The following is a 24,524-nucleotide window of genomic DNA, read 5'->3' on the forward strand; positions in this document are numbered from 1 at the left end:
GCATACGCGAGACTTAGACTGATAACACTTTCGCCTGCAAGGCGGGAACATCCAGGTTGTAAAACCTAACAAATGTGGAGGGGGAGGCCCAGCCTGCCGCTGCACAAATGTCATGAATGGGAATCCCGCTGGACCACGCCCACGACGAGGCCATGCCTCTGGTGGAGTGAGCTTGAATGCCCAATGGGCACTGCAGGTCTTTAGATGCATAAGCAGCAGCAATAGCGTCCACTATCCATCTGGACAGGCTGTGTTTCGAGGCGGCGAGACCCTTGGTGCGCCCGCCAAACGAAACAAAGAGCTGTTCCACCACTCGTTTGACTGAAGACAGTGCTATCAGAAAAACGGTTTTGAGCGTGAGGTATTTCATATCCACAGTTTCCAAGGGTTCGAAGGGATGCGCTTTCAGGGCCTCCAAGACCAGTGAAAGATCCCACATAGGAACCGAGGGGGGTCGCGGGGGGTTCATCCTCCTGGCTCCTCTAAGGAAGCGGATGACGAACTCGTTCCTTCCTAATGCGCGGCCCAGCTCTGAACAGAGAGCGCTGAAATGGCCGTGACATAGACTTTGAGCGTGGAGGGGGACCTGCCCGCGTCCAGTAACTCTTGAAGGAAACACAGTACTCGCGATACCCCACATGTCTGTGGATCGAGCCCCTTAGCAGTGCACCATCTGTTAAACACTGACCATTTCGACATGTAGAGCCGCCTCGTAGAGGGGGCTCTAGATTGTATGATCGTGTTCATGACCCCGTCTGGCAGATCAGCGTGTAATCGTTGAGGCTCCACGCATGCAGAGACAGCGCTCTGGATGGGGATGCCATATCGAGCCGCGGGCTTGAGAGAGAAGGTCTCTCTTCACCGGTATCGGCCAGGGGGCTGAGTCTGCCAGCTGTATTAGATCCGGGAACCAAGCTTGGTTCTCCCAGTATGGGGCTAAGAGGAGCACTGTGTGGCGCGCTTCCCTGATTCTCTTGATGACCTGAGGCAGCAGAGAGACCGGGGGAAAAGCATACAGCGGGCCGCTGGGCCAGGTCTGGGCCAGCGCGTCCTCGTTCTTCGAGAAGAACTCTGGGCAATGAGCGTTGTCTTTTGACGCAAAAAGGTCGACTTTCGCTTTGCCGAAACGGCGCCACAGTGACTGGACTGTTTGGGGGTGTAGAGACCACTCCCCAGGGGGAACGTTGTCCCTGGACAGTCTGTCGGGGCCCTCGTTCAGGTGGCCAGGCACATGCGCGGCTCTCAGCGAGCGCAGAGTGCTGAGCCCACACGAGGAGGCGTTCCGCCAGGGTGCAGAGCGTCTTTGATCTGACACCGCCCTGGCGATTCACATAGGCCACTACCGATGTATTGTCCGTGCGGACTAGAACATGGTGACCGTGGAGGAATGGGAGGAAGTGTTTGAGCGCTTTCTCGACCGCGAGCATCTCTAGACAGTTTATGTGTAGGAGATTCTCCTGGTCTGACCAGCGGCCATAGACCGGTCTGCCTTCGAAGAGCGCTCCCCAACCTAGGTTGGAAGCGTCTGTCGAGACAACTTTCCGGTGTGAAATCACTCCCATAGACACTCCTGTGTGATACCATTCGGCTGCCAGCCAGGGCTGCAGGGCTGAAATGCAGCTCTGATTCACTTTGACTCGCAAGCCGCCGGCCGCCCAGGCTCGGTGGGGCACGCGCGCTTTCAGCCAGCGTTGAAGCGGGCGCATGCGCAGTAAGCCCAGCTGGAGCGCTGCTGCAGCTGAGGCAATATGCCCCAGGATACGCTGGAATGTCCTCAGCGGAACCCGGCTGCCTATTTGGAGGGATGCGGCGAGGAGGCGGATGCGGCGCGCGCGCTGCTCCGACAGTCTGGCCGTCATAGCCACCGAGTCCAGTTCTATTCCAAGAAGGAAATTGACTGACGGGGCGATAGCGAGCTCTTGGTCCAGTGACCGAGAGACCCAGATCCTCCAGATGGCTGAGAAGCGCTGTTCTGTGAGACACAAGTTCCGTCTCTGACAGCGCTAGAATAAGCCAATCATCCAGATAATTCAGTATTCGCATTCCCTGTTTTCTCAGGGGAGCGAGAGCCGTGTCCATGCATTTCGTAATGTACGGGGTGCCAAAGACAGGCCGAAGGGCAGGATTGTGTACTGATATACTCGACCGTTGAAGGCGAATCTCAAGAATGGCCTGTGACGGGGAGTTATCTGGATCTGAAAATATGCGTCTTTTAGATCGAGAGAGATAAACCAGTCTCCTGGGCGAATCTGCGCGAGGATTTTTCTGGTTGTGATCATTTTGAACGGCCGTCTCATGAGGGCTTTGTTCAGATGTCTCAGATCTAAAATAGGTCTTAACGCTCCGTCCTTCTTGGGTACGAGGAAGTAGCGGCTGTAAAAGCTCGACTCGCTCAGAGAAGGATGAACCTGTTCTATAGCCCTTTTGCGCAGCAGCTTCGCTATTTCAGCTTGAAGCAGGTGCGCAGCTTCTGAACTCACTTTCGTCTCCGTCTGTGCTTGAAAGCGCGGAGGGCGACGAGCGAATTGAAGCGAATAGCCGTGTTTTATAGTACTCAGCACCCATTCTGACGCGCCCTGAATAGCTTCCCATGCTTCCGCATGCATAGCTAGGGGTCGAATGGTCTCTGGGTTCAGATCGCCGCGCTGCGCGGGATTGGGGAACCTGTATCAGAGAGGATGGAGCGGCGTGCGCGCCGCTGGTGCTCGAACACGGGGGCTGGTAAACAGTATTGGCCGGCTGTACAGCGTTCGGTAGCTCGGTCCCAGAGGATGGAGCGCGATTTGCTGACAAACACCCCTGGCGCGAAAGCGGCGTGGGGATTGTAATGTCTAAAAGTGAGTGCGCGTGCACGTGAGCGGGCGCAGAGTTTACACTTATGACACGGCCAGTGTTTGGGAGCTTAGAGGGTGTGCGACCCGAGGTAACTGAATGGCAGAGCGAGCAGCGGGTAGGTGTGAGCACAAAGTTGTGGGCACATTTACTACACTTAGTACTCGAGCGGCTTGTGTCCGCTTTATGAGAGAGCGCTCTATGCGCGTTACCATGGGGACCATGTTTGTGTGAAGCAGTGAGCACATGGGAGTGGGCACATTTTCTACACTTATGACACCTTCGGCCAGAGCCGGAATGTTTGTGAGCTTTAGAGGATCTGCAACCCGGGGTAACTGTGTGATAGAGCGGGCAGCAGCTAGGTGTGAGCACAGAGTTGTGGGCACATTTACTACACTTAGTACTCAAGCGGCATGTGTCCGCTTTATGAGAGTGCGCTCTGTGAGCGTTACCGGGGAGACCGTGTTTTGTGTGTAGCAGTGAGCACATGGGAGTGGGCACATTTTCTACACTTGTAACACCATCGGCGTTATAGAGCAAATGCTTTGATGGCTCATATGTTTAGACGCTCATAAATACTCAAGCACCATCCTGTGAGATGCGGGTTCGCTTTCTGAATGTAAGAAAGCTGGCCGCGAGCTCGGAGAAGCCAGCAGAAAAAAATATTTTTCTGCCGCCAGAGCCGGATTTGAACACGGTTCTCCAGTGCAGAAGCGTAATATTCTGCCACTGAGCCACAGGGGCACACATGAGCTTCCAGTTGGTGCGAGCATATGACCGAGCGTCGTGTTTCGGCGTTTGTTTGCAGGCGCGCGTGTATTAAAACAGGCCCGTTTACTGCAGCATTAGTATTTCCAGCCGCCTGAACTTAGAGGGGACTGAGAAATATTTAACCCGTGAGATGCGGGTTTGCTTTCTGTATGTAAGAAAGCTGGCCGCGAGCTCGGAGAAGCAAGCAGAAAAAAAAAAAAGTTTTTCTGCTGCCAGAGCCGGATTCGAACACGGGTCTCTGGTGTGGAAGCCTAATGTTCTGCCACTGAGCCACAGGGGCACACATGAGCTTCCGATCAGTGCGAGCATATGACCGAGCGTCGTGTTTCGTTTCGGCGTTTGTTTGCAGGCGCGCGTGTATTAAGACAGGCCCGTTTACTGCAGTATTAGTATTTCCAGCCGCCTGAACTTAGAGGGGACTGAGAAATATGTATCCCGTGAGATGCGGGTTTGCTTTCTGTATGTAAGAAAGCTGGCCGCGAACTCGGAGAAGCAAGCAGAAAAAAGTTTTTCTGCTGCCAGAGCCGGATTCGAACACGGATCTCTGGTGCGGAAGCCTAATGTTCTGCCACTGAGCCACAGGGGCACACATGAGCTTCCAGTCAGTGCGAGCATATGACCGAGCGTTTGTTTGCAGGCGCGCGTGTATTAAAACAGGCTCGTTTACTGCAGTATTAGTATTTCCAGCCGCCTGAACTTAGAGGGGACTGAGAAATATGCGAGGATTGGAGGAAGTCCGGCCTAAGCGGGACGAAATCACTCTCTCTTCCTCCTTTCGCCGGTGCTCGTGACGTCCGCTCTGATATCCCTTGAGAACGGCGCAGTTGCGCGGCTCGAACAAAGGGAGAGAGAGCGGGAAGATGTCATTATGTGCTGTGACATCGTTTGTTTGCAGGCGTGCGTGTATAACAACAGGCTCGTTTACTGCAATATAGATATTTCTAGTCGCCTGAGCTAGGAGGGGACTGAGAAATGTGTGAGAAACGGAGGTGGCCGGAGAGTGACGCGCGCGACCGAGACGCGGGGTAGCTTTCTTATAACGTAAAGGAAGCCAGCCCGTGACCGTCTACTTCTGACATCCCTTGTGAGCGGCGCCTTGCGCGGCTCGAACAGAGGGGGAGAGGGCGTGCGTCATCCGGGGGGGGGGGGGTAGCTTCCTTGTAACGTAAAGGAAGCTATAGCCCGTGACCGTCCGTTCTGACATCCCTTGTGAGCGGCGCCGTTTGCGCGGCTTGACAGAGGGGAGTAAGCAGCTGGTCTGCTTCACCCCCTGATGCGACGGCAGTGCGGGCAGAGGCCGGCCGCTGCGCGTCGGTGAAGGGCGGGGGAGAAGGAGAGAGCGAGGCTCGCGGGAGGGGCTCCGGCGAGCGCTCAGCTATAACCACCGGCTCGGAAGGCCTTTGAGAGCGGCGTTTTTTCTTACGCGGCCCGGAAGAGGCAGCCGGAGAAGGTGGAGGATCGTGAAACATGGCGAGTCGAGCCCGCAGGGTCGACATCGGCAAGTCCTCACACTGTTCGCAGCCGCCCGTGAAGGGCGCGGGCTGCGTGGTCGAAACCCAGGCAAAGAGCGCAGATCACGTGGCGGTCTCCGTCGCTGAGCGCGGCTCTGCACGAGCCACAGGATGAGCGAGGCATTTGCAACAACGCCTCGCGCTCTTTTAGATGCAAAGTGTGTCGCGGGGCGAACACACAAACACATACAACACAGAGCAGTAAAAGGATATATTCGCCGGATAGCGAAGCAGGCAGGGAAAGCTGAAGGCGGCGAAGGCGGCCGGCGTCCTCAGGCTGAGATCCTCGGCGTGCTGGTCGCTTGTTTCGACGGCGGCTTCCTCAGAGAGCAGCGATGCGTAGAGCTTCGCTGAAAAGACAGAAATCAGAGAAGCAGCCTCCGAGCCCCGCTTTTATACGCTAAGCCACACCCCTTTTCGCGGGCTGTGACGCATTAAGCGCGCCAAGCGCGCTCATTGGTCGTGACGTCACGCCAAGGGCTCAGCGGTAGGCTGCTGCAGTTGCCGCAGGGCAGCCAATGGGCACGCTAGTAAGCCTGCCCTAGGTCTGCAGGCTGCCGCACTGCGTTGACAAGATTATAAAAATTAAGGATAATTTTTGGCTTCAGTATCTCGAGAAAGAAAGGCTTTCCCGTAGCGTAGTAACTACGCAATACGAGAGAACCTCTCGTAAGAGAACAATGATCAGTTGTATTTTTTTTTAACATTTACAAAGATATGTAAGGGATAATGTAGAGCGAGGCGGTTGTTATAGCGAATACAACCCCGACAGGCTGATCGGGTCTTGAATCAGCCTGAAGGGGTTGTATTCGCTATAACAACCGCCTCGCTCTACATTATCCCGTTTATTACATGGCTACCCACCAAATAAATCAATAATTTGACACAAAATATTGATTTAAAAAGGAGGTTATTGATTTAAAAACGATTGTATTGCTTCCGCTAAAAAAAATAGTCCGTTTCGTCTCTACGGTTAGAATCCTGCGTCCATAGCAACGCTCTGTTTTTCATGGCAACGGTGTGTTATACTTCGCAGCGGTCTGTTATAACAGACCGCATAACAGACCGCATCAAGAAATAACAGACCGCATTCTACAATGGAATTTAACCAAGCCATGTAATTAACTGTGATTAAAAACTTAAAAGCTAGTAAATAATGAATAGGAAAAAAACATATTACAAGCAATAAACAGAGTGCTTTCAGTATTTAAGAGTAGGCTATATCTGAACGTTTTCTATTAAAGAGATGCGAGTGATTTTTCTCTCTCAGCTTTACTGTTGTTTGATTATTACTGATAACATCATAGACAGCGGGATATCTAATAAGCTGCATTCACATTATGCACAGATCTCTTTTGAAATATATAATCCTGCTGTTTAATCCCTTAAGACATAACTAACTGTTCACATTCATTTTGCGTCATAAAGCATTTTGAAATGCAAGTACATTTAACCACTTACACAGAGTCAGCCGCATGTGCGAGCGCTCTTCACAAAGCACACGTAAGTATTTGAAATTGAAAGCAGCCTTCTGTCAGTGAGATTCATATTTTTAACACATATGCCCACTGCATTCCAAACAACATAAATGATGCCTTCATAGAGCATTTGTACGGAAAATACCGGCGGGCGAGACCACACACTGCAAGCGTACCGCACATTTCTCACAGCGCATATCCTGTGCAATGAAGCCCGCGAATGTCATTGTAATTTGCTTCAAACTTTCTGAACGATAATTTTTCAGTGAAGGTTCGATAGGTGTGTAAGAAATTGGAAGCAAGCAGGATATGGGTGTTCTCTTAGGTAAGGGAAACATTTCACGACAGCGATCCTGGATTCACGTTATAAAAGTCTGTTGTTGCCATAGATACGCAAAACTTTTCTGTTTACGTACTGGTCTTCGTGTGTTTGGGGCGCCTGCATTCTAATATGTGTGCCGTCAATAACACCACATATGCGAGGAAAACCTGCTTTCTGAAAAAAACTGGTTTGAATGACCTCCTGGTCATGACGGGATGGAAACTTGACCGTTGCGTTTAAATGACGGGAAAGAGCTAGCCTGGTAATACCAAACTCTGCTACTTCGCTTTGCTTCGTAGACAGAGTCTGGCATGGCATAATTGAAAAGCGTTTTCTTTCTCGCGTAAGCCACTCACATAACGCTTGGTTATGGCGTGTATTATGCGCATGCTCAGCCGCATCTAACTTCCACTGTAAACACATGTATGATGCGAAAACAAAACCATCGAGCGAAATACCGGAGTGAACATTGCTGTGCGCGACTTTTGCAGATTATGTGAAGTAAATCTACGCATCCACGGTACAATCAGTGTCTACGTCAAGGCTCTCAGCCCGCCCCACATGACCGTTAAGGAGTTTTATGCAACACTTAATGCTTTTTAAGGGATTACTTAAGTGAAAAAACAGCATTTAAGGGAAATTCGAGTGTTTATGACGTTTCACTTAAAGAAACCCTTAAGTAACACTTAAGGTTTTTTTTTCTGCAACACCCTTAGGTTTAAGGGAAACATAAGGGCAAACTTAAGGAAAAATTACACTTAAGGTGCTTTATGCAACCGGGCACAGATATTTAGCATTCTAAATGTCTCACGATCATCGACAACACATTGGCGCTTCTCTCAGGTTGCGTCTTGCGTCTTCACACTACGCAATTGTCACTCACGTGAATAAGCACCGATTTGCCTCAGTTTTTTTTCCACAAAACTGTTGTGAATGAAAATAGGGGCTAAAATTGTGCAACGAACCGGCATAAGCGACAGTGAATAGCAGAGGAAGAATCCGGAACTGTTAGGCGTATTTGGCTTGCTGTCCCGCAGTGGAGGGGCTCGAGGATGCAGATTCAACTCGAGCTTAGATATACCCCGCAGTGGGACTAATGCTTGGATGATGAGTTTAGTAGCAAGATTATGAAGGTAAAATGATGCCATAAAGTATTGCATGCGCAGGGTAAGATTTGTGAAAGTGTACATAAGATTGCAAGCGTAAATTAAATTTGCATGCGCAAGAGAAGATTTGTAAAGGTGTAAATCGCCTTTCAAGTGTAAGAAAAAAATATTTGCAGCATTTAACTGTTATTCGTAAGTGTAATTCATATATTGTGAAGCTGCAGCTTCATGCTAACGCAAAATAAATAGGATCTGTATTCCTCTGACTTCCATTTTTCCGCGCGAACACTTTTGGCACGGTTTTTGCGCTCAAATACGGCCAAAAGTATTGCAGGCCCGTGAACAGCAATTTGCGACCGAAAACAACAGAGTTAGGAACTGCAAAACAGATTCACTGCATAAAATCAAACTTTGTGTAAAAAATAAACTGTTGCAAATGTCTAAATGTGTGCATAGGGCAACAAAGTTCCCGAAATACCCGATTTGTACAGTTGCGTCTTTCTTTTACCTGCGCTTCCAGTTTTGGCACGATTCTCTCACTCATTGAGTTTTGCAAGCGCGAAGAGGAGGGCGGGTCCACCTTCTTCATGTAGCCAATCAGATGAGCTTCTCGCTGACTCTAGGTTTACTCTTATCTGATTGGTTCAATAAACACGCCAGTCACCAGAACACATCTTTATCTTCATTTGGCTCAGAAACCTTCTGGTTGCCGAAATGGTACTTTTAATGCACACATACATGTTAAATAAATAGATAAACAAATAAAGAAACAACTAAGTCATGATTGCTTAATAAGTTGTGCACCATTAGGCTGATTAAAGCTGACTAACATTCATACTGAATTTCAAGCTGGTGTTAACGTTACTGGATTGAAATTTGATATGTTATATAATTGCAAAGTTACACCACTGAGCAGATGTTAAACTTTACAATCAAAACATTTAATACCCATTCTTTATGTAATAATACAATTCTGATGCAGTGTTTTTCACATCATGTCTCTGTTCGTGGCATTTAACACTCAATTACATATTTTGAAATATTGTCTTGGTCGCACTGCCAATATTAATTCTGATTTAGTGATTACTTTCGTGTGACTGATCAAGCTATTATATGTAGCTAGTATAAATAACAAAATGCTTTCTTTGTGTCCAGATTTGACTGTAATGAAAAACTGATACTAAATCAACTTAAACTCAACTTTGACAAAAAGTAACTAATTATGTCTGAATAAAAACCCAGCAACCAGGGAATATACAGCGTCTTGATATGTTCATATATAGGGCTATACAGCCATCTAGTGGTTACACGATGGCATTGCAGGTGATAAATGGTGCATAATTTAGAGATGCTCTTTAACACACGAAAAAATATTATTGTAACATAATAATAGTGGAATCCCCCAATCAGTAGACAGGTGAAATTATGCATGCAGTAGTTCAGATAAAAAATTTTTTAACACACCAGCTCGAAATTCAGTATGTACTCATATAGTCATCCTATGGTGCACAGCTTATTAAGCAATCATGACTTATTTGTTTCTTTATTTGTTTATCTATTTATTTAACATGTATGTGTGCATTAAAAGTACCATTTCGGCAACCAGAAGGTTTCTGAGCCAAATGAAGATAAAGATGTGTTCTGGTGACTGGCGTGTTTATTGAACCAATCAGATAAGAGTAAACCTAGAGTCAGCGAGAAGCTCATCTGATTGGCTACATGAAGAAGGTGGACCCGCCCTCCTCTTCGCGCTTGCAAAACTCAATGAGTGAGAGAATCGTGCCAAAACTGGAAGCGCAGGTAAAAGAAAGACGCAACTGTACAAATCGGGTATTTCGGGAACTTTGTTGCCCTATGCACACATTTAGACATTTGCAACAGTTTATTTTTTACACAAAGTTTGATTTTATGCAGTGAATCTGTTTTGCAGTTCCTAACTCTGTTGTTTTCGGTCGCAAATTGCTGTTCACGGGCCTGCAATACTTTTGGCCGTATTTGAGCGCAAAAACCGTGCCAAAAGTGTTCGCGCGGAAAAATGGAAGTCAGAGGAATACAGATCCTATTTATTTTGCGTTAGCATGAAGCTGCAGCTTCACAATATATGAATTACACTTACGAATAACAGTTAAATGCTGCAAATATTTTTTTCTTACACTTGAAAGGCGATTTACACCTTTACAAATCTTCTCTTGCGCATGCAAATTTAATTTACGCTTGCAATCTTATGTACACTTTCACAAATCTTACCCTGCGCATGCAATACTTTATGGCATCATTTTACCTTCATACAAGATGCCTAAATTACGTTGGTGAAGCTGGGAAGGTGGAGGGATGCCAAAACAGCTTATGCCAGAGCAAGGTGAGCAGCTGCTTATATGCTCCGGCAGTTAATTTGATTAGATGGGTTCACTCCTCCCGAAATTATGTTATGAACTTCACATAATGTTTCCTGGGGTGCACTCATAATGTTAGTATGATTTTTTTATAATTTAGAAATAAAGGGCATTTTTCCTACCCTAGGGCTGGGCGATATATCGCATGAGATTGTTATGCGCATCTCGTCAGTAAAGCCGGTTCCTTGATTAGTAGTAAATCGCCATCACCTGCTTTCAGATGGAGCGGCATTTACAACACAGTGCCGTAGTTAACTGACAAACTGAGCCATATTGCATTAATTATCGAGGACGTATCGCCTGCGATAATTAATGCAATATGGCTCAGCTTGTCAGTTAACTACGGCACTGTGTTGTAAATGCCGCTCCATCTGAAAGCAGGTGATGGCGATACATGAATCTGTACATGAATCATTACATATCAGAAATCACTGCCCACAGATCAGGAATTAGAATTAACACTGTTACTTACATGTTGTCACATTACTGTTGAGTCCATATTGTAAAAGTCTGTTTGCAAAGCCTGGACCGAAATTGCGACTGATTTACCAAAGAATCCACTGCGAAATGTACCAAATACAAAGAAATTATGCTCAACTGAGACATTCACATTGTTAAAAAAAAAAACCCCACTTTCCTAGCATTAGGATCCTTTGGAAGGTAATGGTGTATTTAGTCCAGTGATCCAACATGTCAGTGGGCGGGGCCAAAGTTGCAGTGATGAAGTAGGCGTTGATCCTCTTCTGCAGAGGCGGTCTTTCACCAAGATAGGCACATTCCACAACGAGTCGTTTGCTGGGCTTGGTTACAATAAAAGCTGTTTTTGGATTAACAAGGAAGTTTTCAGCTCTGAAACTTGCAGGAAATTCTCAAAGTACGATAACCTCTTATATGTCAAAAGCTCAAGGAAAATGGTTCTTATACAACGAGGTTCTAATAGCTATCAAACTTATACTGGTTAAGATCCATCCACATATGGGATAGCATCAGCAATTTCTAAGTCACTTTAACAACATCTCTCACCATTGATTTCTCAGTTCATGACCCCTTTAAGCATTGTACGCAGTGAAGACTGCCACTTAATTGGTGTTGTCACGATATAAAGTTTGACATAGTCAGTGTGCCTGCAGGGAGTGGAAGCATAGCCCTGCTGTCGCATGTCGACACAACTCAGGAAATGCGACTCTTATTAAAACACTGTCTTAAAGTACTGGTAATAGTAAAATAAAATTGTACTGTTTTTAAAAGCAGAGTATCGCGATACCTTAGTAGTGCTGGTATACCTGGCAACACTACACTTCCTTTGCTTTACTTTCTGTCACTTTGGTAAAAAAAAGAAAAGAAAAATAATTTAAATATAAATGCATCAAGAAAGAAATGACTCTGTCAGTGGTCGGTAACCTTTTGTAACAGAGAGAGAGCAAATATTACATGTATTATTTTATTTAGTTGTGTATTGTGAAATCCCACCCATCTGCAAGGCAAAATAAGTTAGTAATCCTTGCAGTAATTCTTCACTGTAGTCACACAGCTGTGTGGGAAGCCATAGTGGCACAGTGATTAACAAGAAATATAAAAAATATAAAATGTATGCCAACACCTGCTCTATACTTAATAATATTAGTTTATTAAAATAGATTTAGCGATGGTGTTTAAAGATGCCTGTAATGAATCCAGTTTGATTAAGGACATGGATCACTGATGTATGTGTTTGTTTGTCTGCAGTTATTCAATATGGATTTGTCACACTCTTTGTGGCCTCCTTCCCGCTGGCACCAGTCTTCGCTCTGCTTAATAACGTCATTGAAATCCGACTAGATGCGGCAAAATTCGTCACTGAAATACGCCGACCGGATGCAGTCAGTGCTAAAGAGATTGGTATGAAATATAGCAGCAAATATGGACAGACTTTACTCATGGTTACACTTAACATGACTGTTATTCATTCTAGTTCACACTGTTGCATATTTATCTTTCTTTTCACAGGCATATGGTACAACATCTTGAGTGGAATCAGCAAGTTTGCTGTCATTACTAATGTGAGTGTTAAGACAGAGATTGTGACTTATGATGAAAAATATATATATATTTAGTTGCTGGTGGTTGTATGATTTATCTCATTGCATGCAGATATTTGACTGTTTTTTTTCCTCTTTCTATCTTTATTCCCTCAAGGCATTTGTGATCTCCTTTACATCGGAGTTCATTCCTCGGATGGTGTATCAGTATTTGTACAGTGAGACAGGCACCATGCATGGTTTTACCAACCACACACTGGCTTATTTCAACACAAGCAACTTTAAACCTGGTACTGCCCCACATGACACTGATTTTGACAGACAACTCCGTATTTGCAGGTACACACAACACACATGCATACACATACTCATGTGAACTCTACGCGCCTACATACCTGATATCATTCTCTCTCCTCGAACAATTCCTCATCTTCATAGGTACAAAGACTATCGAGATCCACCCTGGTCTCCCGAGTCTTACCAGCTTTCTAAACAGTACTGGTCTGTGCTCGCTGCACGCCTGGCTTTTGTTATTTTTTTCCAGGTCAGTTTTTGTTACTGCTTTTCTTGTTGTTCAAGGAACATTGTGGGTTAAATACAATTTAAGCTCTATGTACCTGTCTGTGTAAATAAATAATTTAGTCTGTGCAACATTTTTCAACAAATGTCATGGCCAGTGATGGGAATAACGGCGTTATAAATAAACTGCGTTATTAACGGCGTTCTTTTGCAGTAACGAGTAATCAAACGAATTACTGTTTCCCCTGTTACAACGCCATTACCGTTACTGACAATGAAATGCGGCGTTACTATAATTGAGCTCACTGAAGAGCGCTCGACAGTGCGTGAGAGAGACAGAGTGTGTCCGAGCATAATATAGTTTGTTTATAAATAAATTACACATTTTAGCATTAGGATAATCTCTGTATCCAATTTGTATAATCTGCGACGTTTTAATTAGTTTACATGGTTATAAAATAAAACTCCAAAATTTCAAAGAAAACATCTTTGTGACCGGTTGTGAACACGTGCGGCAAACACAACTAGAATTTGGCTTAAATAACCTCTGATGATGACGTTCTCTGTAGCTTATAAAAATAAAACCCCAAAATATTATATTTTATTATTATTATTTATGTTGGTACATGGTTCAGTATTATATTGAGAGCACTTTTTGTTAAACTGTTTACTTTTGTGAGGAAGAAAATACTTCAAGTAGGCTATACAGTTGTAAAGGTGTGTTAGTTTTATAATTTTAATTTGCACTACAAAGAGTGTATGTATAATTTTTTATTACTATTTATTTATTTTTGGTACATTTCTTAAGAAGCATCATTTATTTTTAGACTTATTTGTTGGCCAGTTGTGGTCTGTGCAATAAATATTAAAAGTTCTAAACCATCTATTGTGTTTAGTTAGTTGTTCCACTATAGTAATGATAATATTTTAATATTTAAGTTAATAGGTGTCTCTCACATTGTCCCACAGCAACATTAAAATAGTGTAGATTAGTCTACAATGTTTTATAATAATAATTTGTTCTATTTAGTGTCCATTTCATTCATTTAAAATTTGTAATATTGGGGGTATCCAAGTTATTTCACGTATTTAAAAACTATTTTTTTTTAAAGTAACGCAATAGTTACTTTCCCTGGTAATTAGTTACTTTCCCTGGTAATTAGTTACTTTTGTAATGATGTAACTCAGTTACTAACTCAGTTACTTTTTGTGAGAAGTAACTAGTAACTATAATTACTTTTTTAAAGTAACTTACCCAACACCGGTCATGGCCATGTCATCCCAATATCTTTTACATCTTTTACAACGATAGCAGGAAGAGTCGTGATGTAATATCCCTAAAGCTTTTTGTTCATATGTCCATATAATCTTTGCATGATGAAAGTAAACAGATTTAGCTTTCTGTTCAGAATGAGGGGGCTCAAGCTGTCTAATTTCCCCCGTTTGAAGTACTGGTAGAAGATTAAAATAGAGCTGAAATGTTATAAATAAAGGTGGAGGTGACGGGAGGGAGGGGAAGAACTGTGACCTAACTAACAAAAGCAGCAGTGGCCTATTTACCCCTGATTGACAGATGGACTTGATTACTTTAGAATTCCATATGCACATGCAGAAAATACCAGCAAATAGTATTAATAAAAATAATGCTTAAGCTGAACTCTGCATATTTATTTTCAAAACCCAACATACCCCATATAGGCAGTGTTAACTTTTACAGTTTTTCTTTCAGTCATTGTTATTGTCTTATGATAAAAATGTCCATTAAATTAAAGTATTAGTCCATCTTCTAGTTTTTATTTGACTAAAATGGCATATGATTTTTGTTAATGACTAGAATTTTCTGATAATAATATGCAAAATAACAAAAATGTGTCAAACTGTAACAGACCAAACTTTGACCAAATGTTAAAAAAAGAATAAACATTTATTAATTACTTTGTTAAACATAAGTATTATCAACATAAAATATATCATGAAAACCTCCATGTTCTAATTAAATTTAGTCATTGTGAATCTTTTTTGTTTGATCTTTATTATTTTGACAAAAAGAAAAACTCTTTGTCGTCAAACTTTTCACTGACAAGATTGAAGTCGGCATGAAACGGGAGTTGCAATGTGATCTCATGTGAGTGACAGGTTGTCCCATCCTCGCATCTAGACCGATAAATCATTTGTAATAAACACTGCAATATTCCATAAAAATAAGACTTGTCAAATTTGATTTCATGATTAATGATTAATGCTTCCAAAAGACTTCCATTGTAAGTCTGTTGGACTTGCAAAGTCTAATGTTCTTGCAAACTGAGAAACAAATCAAAATTACTTAGAGCTTAAATTGTATTTAACACAATATTCCTAAAATAGTGGACTGGATGTTTGATTCTGTATGTTGCTGTATTGTAGAACTTGGCCATGTTCCTCAGTATGCTGGTGGCATGGTTGGTCCCAGACGTGCCCCGTTCTCTGAAGGAGCAGCTGAAGAGAGAAAAAACACTCCTGATGGATCTTCTGCTCTCCGAGGAGACAGACAAGCAATGCACTCAGTCACACCCACTGACGACTACTAACATTGATGTAGTCATTAAGGTTTTAGAGGAAGGATCACAAGAGGAGCTGCCTGTCTGCAGTGGGGTAATGCTAAGCCAGTCAGATGAAGAGCTGAGAGAACTTCGGGTGACCAACGAAGAGGAGGAAGAGCTTGAGGAAAAATCAGAAGAGGAACCCATAGCATCCACCAGTGATCTACCTGATGATAAACTTCAACATTCAACCTGTGAAAGTCTCAATTCAACTTCAGAGTCCCTGTCTAAGATAGCCTGTCATGATGAATCGCCCACCACACCATCAGCATTTTCAAACCAGTCCGTTCAATCAATCAAAACCAGCTCACTATCACGGCACTGGGAGTTTGACTCGAATGGACCTCCACCTCGAGACCCAAGTTGCAAGGCTAAGAGCCGTTGCCGAACACTTCCTCCAAGGCCTGGAGGTCCTGAAGCTGAAGGGCGTGCAACCAGACCCAGCCACTCCTCCACATTCACACACCTCGACCAGAAAGTTCCTCCATCTCCTATAGAACTCTCCTGGAACGTCCCAAGAGCTCTGTCTACAACCAAGCCCCCTGGAAGCCAAACATCTGTATCTGATTCACTGGATTTAGAGCTCACATCCAGCCCTTCGATAGCACTTCCTCGCCCACCATCCAGACCTGAGCTTGCTAGCGGCCTTTCAACACTCTTGCCACGTCCTCCCTCGAAACCAGAGCTCGTGGGCAGCCAGTCAACAGGACTACCACGGCCTCCCTCCAAACCCGAGCTAACAGGAAGCTCAATGAAAGGGCTTCCCCCTCATGATCCAGGCCCGAAAGTTAAGGGCCGATGCCAGACTCTTCCTCTGAAGTATAGAGGCTCAGAGACTCCAGGGGAGACGTCAACCAGACCTAGCCATTCCACCACCTTCACAAACCTCAGTCAACAGATCCCACCTTCAGCCAGTGATCTCAAACGTAACTCTCCCGTATGAGTGCGACAAGCCGAAGTGGAGAAACACTCCACCTCTTTAGCACCTTGCATCCGATCAGTGCCAGGCAACCCATGCCATCAACAACTCATCTTTGACTCTCATTGATGACTGAACGAGCATCTTCGGTAGCTCTGGATGTAGATCAATTGTTAATGGCTTGGCGGAGGTTCACTTGGTTGCTAACAAGATGTACTACTCTGGTTTATTGACAAATGGAACTCCTTTTGCACAGAATCATCAACTCATTATTGGTGGACCTAGTGCAGCCAATCCGGCTTGTGCATTCTGGATATTCTGCTATTCTTCTAGAGCCATTTGACATGGCTTGATGACTCTTAAACATTGTCTTATACTGTGACTTGCCATCCTCTCTTTCACATATAAACACTTGTACAGACATACACACACACACTTCAAATCTCATCCAAATCTTCAACCAGAACTGGTGAGAAGAGAGAGAGGATTAGGAATATGGGCCAAAGGGCTTTGCAGTCCATACTGATTTGTTACTCAGCAAGTGGAACTTTCATTTCATGGTGTTTTTAACATGTACTTAACCAGAATAATAACTAAATGTGAACTTCTTAACATAATATTTCAGCTTCAAAATGAGCCAACTTGTTTGTGGAATTGTCTTTTTGTCTTTGGTGGCAACATCTGTAATGTCTCATCCATATGAAGTTAGCATGTAGCTTGGCGGTTAGCATGCTCATGACATGATAAAAAAATGTGATGTTGTAATGGATTCATAAGACTTGCAAAGCCAATTACAATGTACATTGCAAATGCACTGTAGTGTTTTACATAAATCCCATTTAAGCACTATGCTAGTACAGCTAAAGCTAATGTAAAGCATGCTATATTCACTGTGAAGAGGTTTTCAGGCATTTAGACCCAATCATCACTTTTAAATCATTAAATGAATGCACAATGGCCACGTGCACACTGCCAAGTTTTTAAAGTGTCACCTGCATTTTTTTCGGGAATGAATTAAGTTATCATTGCATTTGTGTATAGAATGCAGGTGTCAATCCTACTACACAAAACAAGCAATAGTTGATGTCTCACAGCTGTAACCAAATAGTTTAGCCTGTTTGGTGTTTTCTATTTTCCACAAAATAATATTAGCATCTGGTAATTTTTAGTACATTATTAGTTGTCACTAATAACCAAACTCTGTGTATACAGAATAGGATTAAAAGATTAGTTCTCCCAGAATGAAAATTATGTCATCATTTACTCACCCTGATGTCGCTCCAACCTATATTTTATTTCATCCCTGGAACACAAAATAAGAAGTTCTGTTGATTGATATAATGAAAGTGAATGGTTAGCCTATTTATACTTTATAAAATCTAAAAAGTACCAAAAGCAACATAAAGTAGTCCAATGTATGCTGAAGCCATTCAACAGCTTGAATGTCAAACAAAAATTTTGGGGTGCACTATTAAAACAACTGGAGTGACAGACACTATCTTGGAGTAATATCACTAACTGTATTTAGCTGCAGTGTGGGCTTGGCCACTGTGTATTAAAATCTGTGTTGAGTGGCAGGTGTGTATGATATGCGCGTTGTGCTACCAGGGATCCATTAGCTAAGAACAGTTACAAACCAGCATTCACATAGAACATTCATGTCCATGTTACAGTATTTCTAGAAATATTGATAAACTTTGAAATATTTTGATATTATAATGAAAAATAATACTGTTCATAATAAAAAGTGGAAAGGAAGAAGTTTGTTTTTTTGTTTGTTAGTTTTTTATGTACCATCTCGAAGCTAGAGATTACTGGAGCCTCCAGAAAACTGGCACTGGAAAAAAAATACACACAAAAATGGAAAAATAAATATTTGTTGCCGATTTATGTTGCTATAGCCTCCAATTAATGTTTGATCAAATGTTTTTTTTTGTTAAAATTTGTTTAATATGGGTAAAAAAAATAATAAGTACTAATAGATAGTATTATAATATAATATTGACGAAACAGATTTGGCAAACACTCCATTTGTAGGCTACTTATTTACAGCGTGTTTTGCAGCGGTGAGAAATGTAGCCAATCACAGAAATGTTTGTTGATCTCTTGAACGCAATGGCCAATCAGAGGTGTTTAAGTTAGAATCCACTCACCACTCCAAACGCTGGAGTTTTTCTGGGGCCAAATTGTTCTGGGGCACGTTCAAGCTCATACCAGCGTACAACGTTTTGCTACGGTTTCCAGGTCGAACAACATGTTTCCTGGAAACGGTGTGCAACGGGGTTTGAGGTTTGAGACACGTTTTTTTGGTGGGTGTGTCAAAAATAAACCACACGGTATTAAAGAGACAGCTCGCACAATGGGCTCAAGAAGTCGTTTACATTTGTGTCCGCTGCTGCTCGGTGTACGCAACAATTGAAGATTTTAGAAGACATGTTTGTCATAAGAGTTTTATAGTAAACAATATTGCATATCAACAGTGATCAGCAATAATGATAAGCCTAATAATACTCACCATAAAAATAATAAGGTGATAGACCGTCCATAACACAGTCTCGGAGGTAAGAAGTGGATTATCCTTCACCTGAAATGTTTGTCTTTTCATCCTGAAATGCGAGGAAAATGTTGGATCACAATAATTAGGAACCTTTTCCACAAATCCCTTCACTCGATTGGGATGTTCTCTTTTATTCTGGACGGCAAGGGCAGTGATTGTAACATCGACTGTATTTTGCAGTAGGCTATTAAACACGTATTTACCTATTTCATCAGGCTCCGAAAATTCTTCAAAAAGAACACAAAGAATGGCCTTCTCAGCTGCCATATAGTTTAACAATATTAACACGATGTAAGTAAGATATGCATTATACAGTGCGTGTAGACAACTTTGTTGATTTTAATGCAACGTTGTGAGATCGCGAACTGAGATGAGTGAGTGCTCTTTCGCGCTTTCGAGGCTATAGCTGTAATCTATTGAATACAAGTATTATTTTTTTATGCTGCTAATTGAGTGGACCGATGGCAAATTACACGCGGAACGTTTTGGAAATATATACAGCCCATAATGCTGTAGTTACGGCATCTACCATCTAACTTGATCATGCTTACAACACCTTGACCCCTGTGTTGTATACGGTTTGTATACTGACTGACCATCTAAATGCTGTATTGTTGACCACCACTAGATGGAGACAGCAAACCTACGCCAAGAGACAGTAGTGAGGGCCGGACACCAGTGAGAAAGGACCAGGATATCCAGTCAGTCACGCTCTGATGATTAACACAGGTGGAGCCAGTGATTCATACACCTTTGCAATATTACAGTGAGAAAAGATTTCGTCTGTACTGCATTACCACATACAGGACTTTTCCTCTAAAAATCTTAAGGAAATGTCTAAAAAGGAACCAATCCTAAAGGATCCAACAGAAATGGTCCTAAGAGTAAAACAAGCTCTGATTTTAAAAGTTCAGTTTTATTCTTATGATACATATTAAAAAGCATTGTGGTATAATGCCCTTTTCACAAGACATAAAATAAATCTCCGATGTCCCCAGAGTGTGTGTATGTGAAGTTTTAGCTCAAAATACCCCAGAGATATTTTTATACAGCATGTTACAGTTGACACTTTTTGAGGGTGAGAAAAAACGCCTCGTTTTGTGTCTGTTCCTTTAAATGCAAATGAGCTGCTGCTCCCGGCAAAGAGGGCGGGGCTTCAAGAGCTTGTGTCCTTTTACCTTACATAGACATGCATGCACTGAAAATTTCAAAAACCTTTTATGTTCAAACTGGAGTCAGACAAAGATGGAGAGACTCATGAAGAAGTGACAACATGTAGACAACATTTCTGAATGGTTAGTTGATGAATTTATGTAGCTAATGTGTAGTTATCTTCTAGTCATTGATTAGCATATTCTGTTTTGATAATCTATAAATCGTGTTCAGGGGGTGGGGTTTATGTAAATATTGGGATTAGTGATGTCACTAACCCAGGAGGAATGTCGTGTAGTCCCTACCAGACGTTTGTTGTAGTCCTTAAAAAGTGATTTATTTTATTTTATTTTATTTTTTATAACTTTTATTTATCAAGTGCAAGAGACAGACATAAAGTGCATACAGGAATACAATGTCTTTTTTCTTTTTTATGAACTTAAAGGGGACATATCATGCTAAATGCACTTTTTTAGCCCTTAAATGCATTTTGTTGTATATTTGGAGTGTTTAGAAGTACAGAAAAGATGAAATTATTCTCTTCAGGTGCTTCGTTGATATCTTTATATTCTGTTTTGGTCATATTTTTCAACCTGTTCCGATTTTTCTGTTATCTATGACGTTTTGTGAACTATCACGTCACAGTATTTGCAGCGGAACTGCCAAATAAGGACATTGACTTCCGGCCCAACACTTCGAGCGAACCGCCATTATTATTTCTCGCTGAAATTTTGTAGTCCAAGCTAAAGGATGCAGACGTTACGAGAGGGTAAGTTAAAATGTTCGGTTGTTGGATGTAGTAACCCACACGCTTCATTACACCGTCTAATGTAGATGAACTGCCGCGCTTGTGGCGCATGTTTAACTGAAAGAACGAGCAGAGAGAGAGAGAGAGACCCGGTCTCGCGCGCGCTCGCACTCTCTCTCGGAGCCCGGCGAAAGTGTAAACAAGACATCACCGTCTCCAAACTAGACGCTGTCTTGCTCTCTCTCCCTCGCACATATTAATCAGAATAAATCGACACGGTGGTAAAAGACCAAAGTTTCATGTATAAATACAGTAACACACCATTGCGATACATCCACATGAAGACGTTGTTCTGCAGGTTCGTCGTCTTCATTTTCATTTCGCTCCGGCTCCAACTCTGGCTCGAACATCTAAGGCTGGCTGGACAAGTCTTCCGTTGTTGACATTTTGTTAATAACGTGTGAAAAGTTTCTGTGCCCGCTAGATAATCCTATCTCTGCTATCAGACTACAAAAATGGCCGAACGGGGTGGAGTTGAACCTCTGCAACCTGGAGAGGGGGCGGGGTATGAAGTGTCTCAATTGTATTTAAAGAGACCGCACCAAAACAAGTTGATCTCAGAAGCACCTCAGAAAAGGGGTAAAAAAGGGGCCCGTGGAGCTATAATAATGAGGAATTCAGACCCAAGCTTTGCAGTTCCGCTTTATATAGACCACAAATGTATGATTTATATGTAAAAAGGAACAATTTAAAAGCATGATATGTCTCCTTTAAATGAACAACACCCCGCCTCCCTCTCCCCTCCCTTCCTCCCGTCCTCCCCAGACCCATATTCCACTTAAACATAAAAAAAAAAGAAAATACCAATGTAAGGTGCTAGTGCTAATCATTAACTGTACAAAGTAATTATCAATCAATTGCTGCTTGCTCCTCAGTCATCAAAGCAAGTTATCTGTTATTATCTGTTATGTTGGAGTGTCTTAGGGTGAACAGATCATGGGAGGGGGGGCTATCTGGCGCTGGCGGGCCGGATCAGAGGGAAAAGTACATATATAACCATACAGCGGAACTCTACAAAGAGACTTCCCGAGCAGGCAGCTTATCTAAATAGTTAAGTAGTGGTCTCCACTGAGTGTAGAACTTGCCAGATGACCCCCTAAGTGAGAATTTGATCTTCTCCAGTTTCAGAAGACCTAGAATGTCGTGTAGCCAGACTTTGATTAATGGTGGATGAGGAGACTTCCACAATAGCAAAATTCTCTTGCGAGCAATAAGAGAGGCGAAGGCAATTACGTTATTTTGAATGGTTGTGGTATGGAGGTCATCTGGGGGCTTGCCGAAAATAGCGATATGTGGGGTTGGAGTTAAAGTTATGCCTAATATGTCTGAAATTGTTTTAAAGAATAGTCGCCAGAATTCAGACAACTTGGGGCAAAAGTGATTTCTTTATAAGAAAATATCTCTCTTTGCTTTTAACTTTGAGCGTCGTAACTTTGCAGATGTAGTTTATACTCAAACAGCAACATTACACACTAAATACATTTTAAAAAGTGAAATCATAATCTAACCGTAGTCAAAATCCTAAAGGAATGTGTACAGGATTCCTATTGGACCATACTTTGGAACTAACTCTAAAGAATACTGATAGGATTACAACATAACACACACCAAAAACTATTATGATTATCAATAGAATAAAATGCATTTGAAGGATATTAAAATTAATTTAAATAAAACTTCCTTTATCTCTGCAGTAGTAAGACATTTTCTGAGAAAGATTGCACAATTATCCAGTAGGATCCTGTAAAAAAATTCAGTTTGATTCAAATTATTTCCAATGGAATATATTTGTATTGTTTCCAAATTGTGATTGAAATTCTTTACACACTTTAATATCTTTTGATTAGCATACTGTAAAAAAAGGCTATAGTTTGCCGTCAAACCTAACCTCTCTTTATAATTTCTCCCTCTGTATTTGAGGCACACACACATGGCACCTTACCTGAGCCAATCAGCGTCCAGAAACCTTGAGCATGTGACCTCCCCCGCCCTCACAGAGACAGTATTACAATGCAGCGGGACTCGGAGATTGACGCTGAAGTTACATCAGTATAAACTGTTGTACATACCGCATTTCGGACGAAGTGTTGTGCGTGAATGCAAAATTTATTTTATAGAAAAACCACACAAACACAACCATACAAGCCAGTCTGTTGAGTGGTGACAATAAATGGGTTATTCCCAGAAAAGTGCATCTTCGTTTGGTCTCTAATCGGACAGTCTTTGGTGGGTCAGCACCCTGAGCTGGCAACTTGTCATGTAAGTGCTACCAATCAGAAGCATTTTTTCATGGTCCTTCGAGCCGGATTCTGGACTTACCAAAGAGATAGAAGATGTCACTATATGAAGAGGATGAGCCAACTGTGCGAATCAGGAGGAGGACTGTCCTTCCCGCACGTTACGATGAGTACGATCTCACTGGCTTCACCCTCTCTAAGCCTGTTCCAGAACCCATGTCACCACTCACTCATCCAGTCAGACTGGCAGAGAAAGGCGCAACTGGATTCACTCCAGTGCTACCAGGTTATGAAGATGACAATCCATCACAGTGGTCCGATGATGAGCGCGAATCTGCATCAGACATACGGGAAAAGAATAAGGATCTCCGCAAAGTCCTACAAAGGATACAGCAGGAAAGGGACACCGTTCAGAGCAAAAAGGACCAATATGCAAAGGAGCTTTCTCAGCTCAAGCAGCAAATGAAGCAGCTACAAATTCAGATGGAACATCAACTTCCTGGAAGTCAGCCCCTTTCGCCTGACACCCCTACGAGACAGTATGGCTCCAGCTCTCCTGTGCCTGCACCACGTGTCTGCCCACAGGCACGTTCTGAGGAAACTAGCTTCAGACCTGTACCAGCTCTGCGCATAAAACCGCAAAAGGAGCATCAGACCGAGGACAAGTTTCAAAATCCTCCACACCACCCAACTCCAGCATCTGCTTACAATAGAGAACAGAGCTCTTCTTACCACTATATGCCACAAGGGGTTCAGAGATTAGAGGCACATTACTCCCACAGACAAGAACACTCAAATTCTCCATATTGGGTCTCTCAAGACACTGCAAGACATCCACAAATGCCATGCCGGTCACTTACTCCATCACCTCCCCCTGAAAGAGAACTGATGTATAGAGGTCCAACCCCCACAATTCCTGACTTTATACATCCTAACCCAAGAGAGTTCTCACGACTGAAAATTGCTCTGGAAAATATCCTCCCAGCTAATGCGACAGAAGGGTTCAAATTCCAGATATTGATGGATCATCTGAAATTAGAGGAGGCTCTGCTAATTGCTGACTCGTACTGCCATTCGCAACACCCTTACACAAGGACGATGGCTGCTTTAGATCAGCAGTATGGTCAGCCACATCAACAACGGATTGCAGAGTTAATGGATGGCACAAATATAGCTAGTGGAGACCAGAAGGCCTTTAGACTTTTTGCTCTCAAGGTCCGTTCCCTGGTTGGCATGCTGGAACAATTAGGCAAGAAGGGAACTTTCGAATTACAGTATGGGTCACATGTGTCTCGGCTGCTTGGGAAGCTTCCACATGACCT

The 24,524-nt window shown here is 43.0% G+C and overlaps 1 protein-coding gene across 2 annotated transcripts in view; it reads left to right on the top strand.

The window, feature by feature from the left end:
• ano2a (anoctamin 2a) overlaps positions 1-17,584 on the top strand; it is a 43,161-nt gene extending 25,577 nt beyond the window's left edge. For both annotated transcript variants that reach the window (XM_079873666.1, XM_079873667.1), the window contains 5 exons: positions 12,139-12,291; positions 12,400-12,452; positions 12,589-12,770; positions 12,870-12,975; positions 15,354-17,584. In XM_079873666.1, coding sequence (XP_079729792.1) covers positions 12,139-12,291; positions 12,400-12,452; positions 12,589-12,770; positions 12,870-12,975; positions 15,354-16,472 — 1,613 coding nt within the window. In that variant the 3' untranslated portion in view covers positions 16,473-17,584. The remainder of the gene's footprint in view (positions 1-12,138; positions 12,292-12,399; positions 12,453-12,588; positions 12,771-12,869; positions 12,976-15,353) is intronic.
• The last annotated feature ends 6,940 nt before the right edge of the window (positions 17,585-24,524 follow it).

The sequence above is a fragment of the Squalius cephalus genome (genome assembly GCF_949319135.1).
Source record: "Squalius cephalus genome assembly, chromosome: 6".
NCBI lineage: Eukaryota > Metazoa > Chordata > Actinopteri > Cypriniformes > Leuciscidae > Squalius > Squalius cephalus.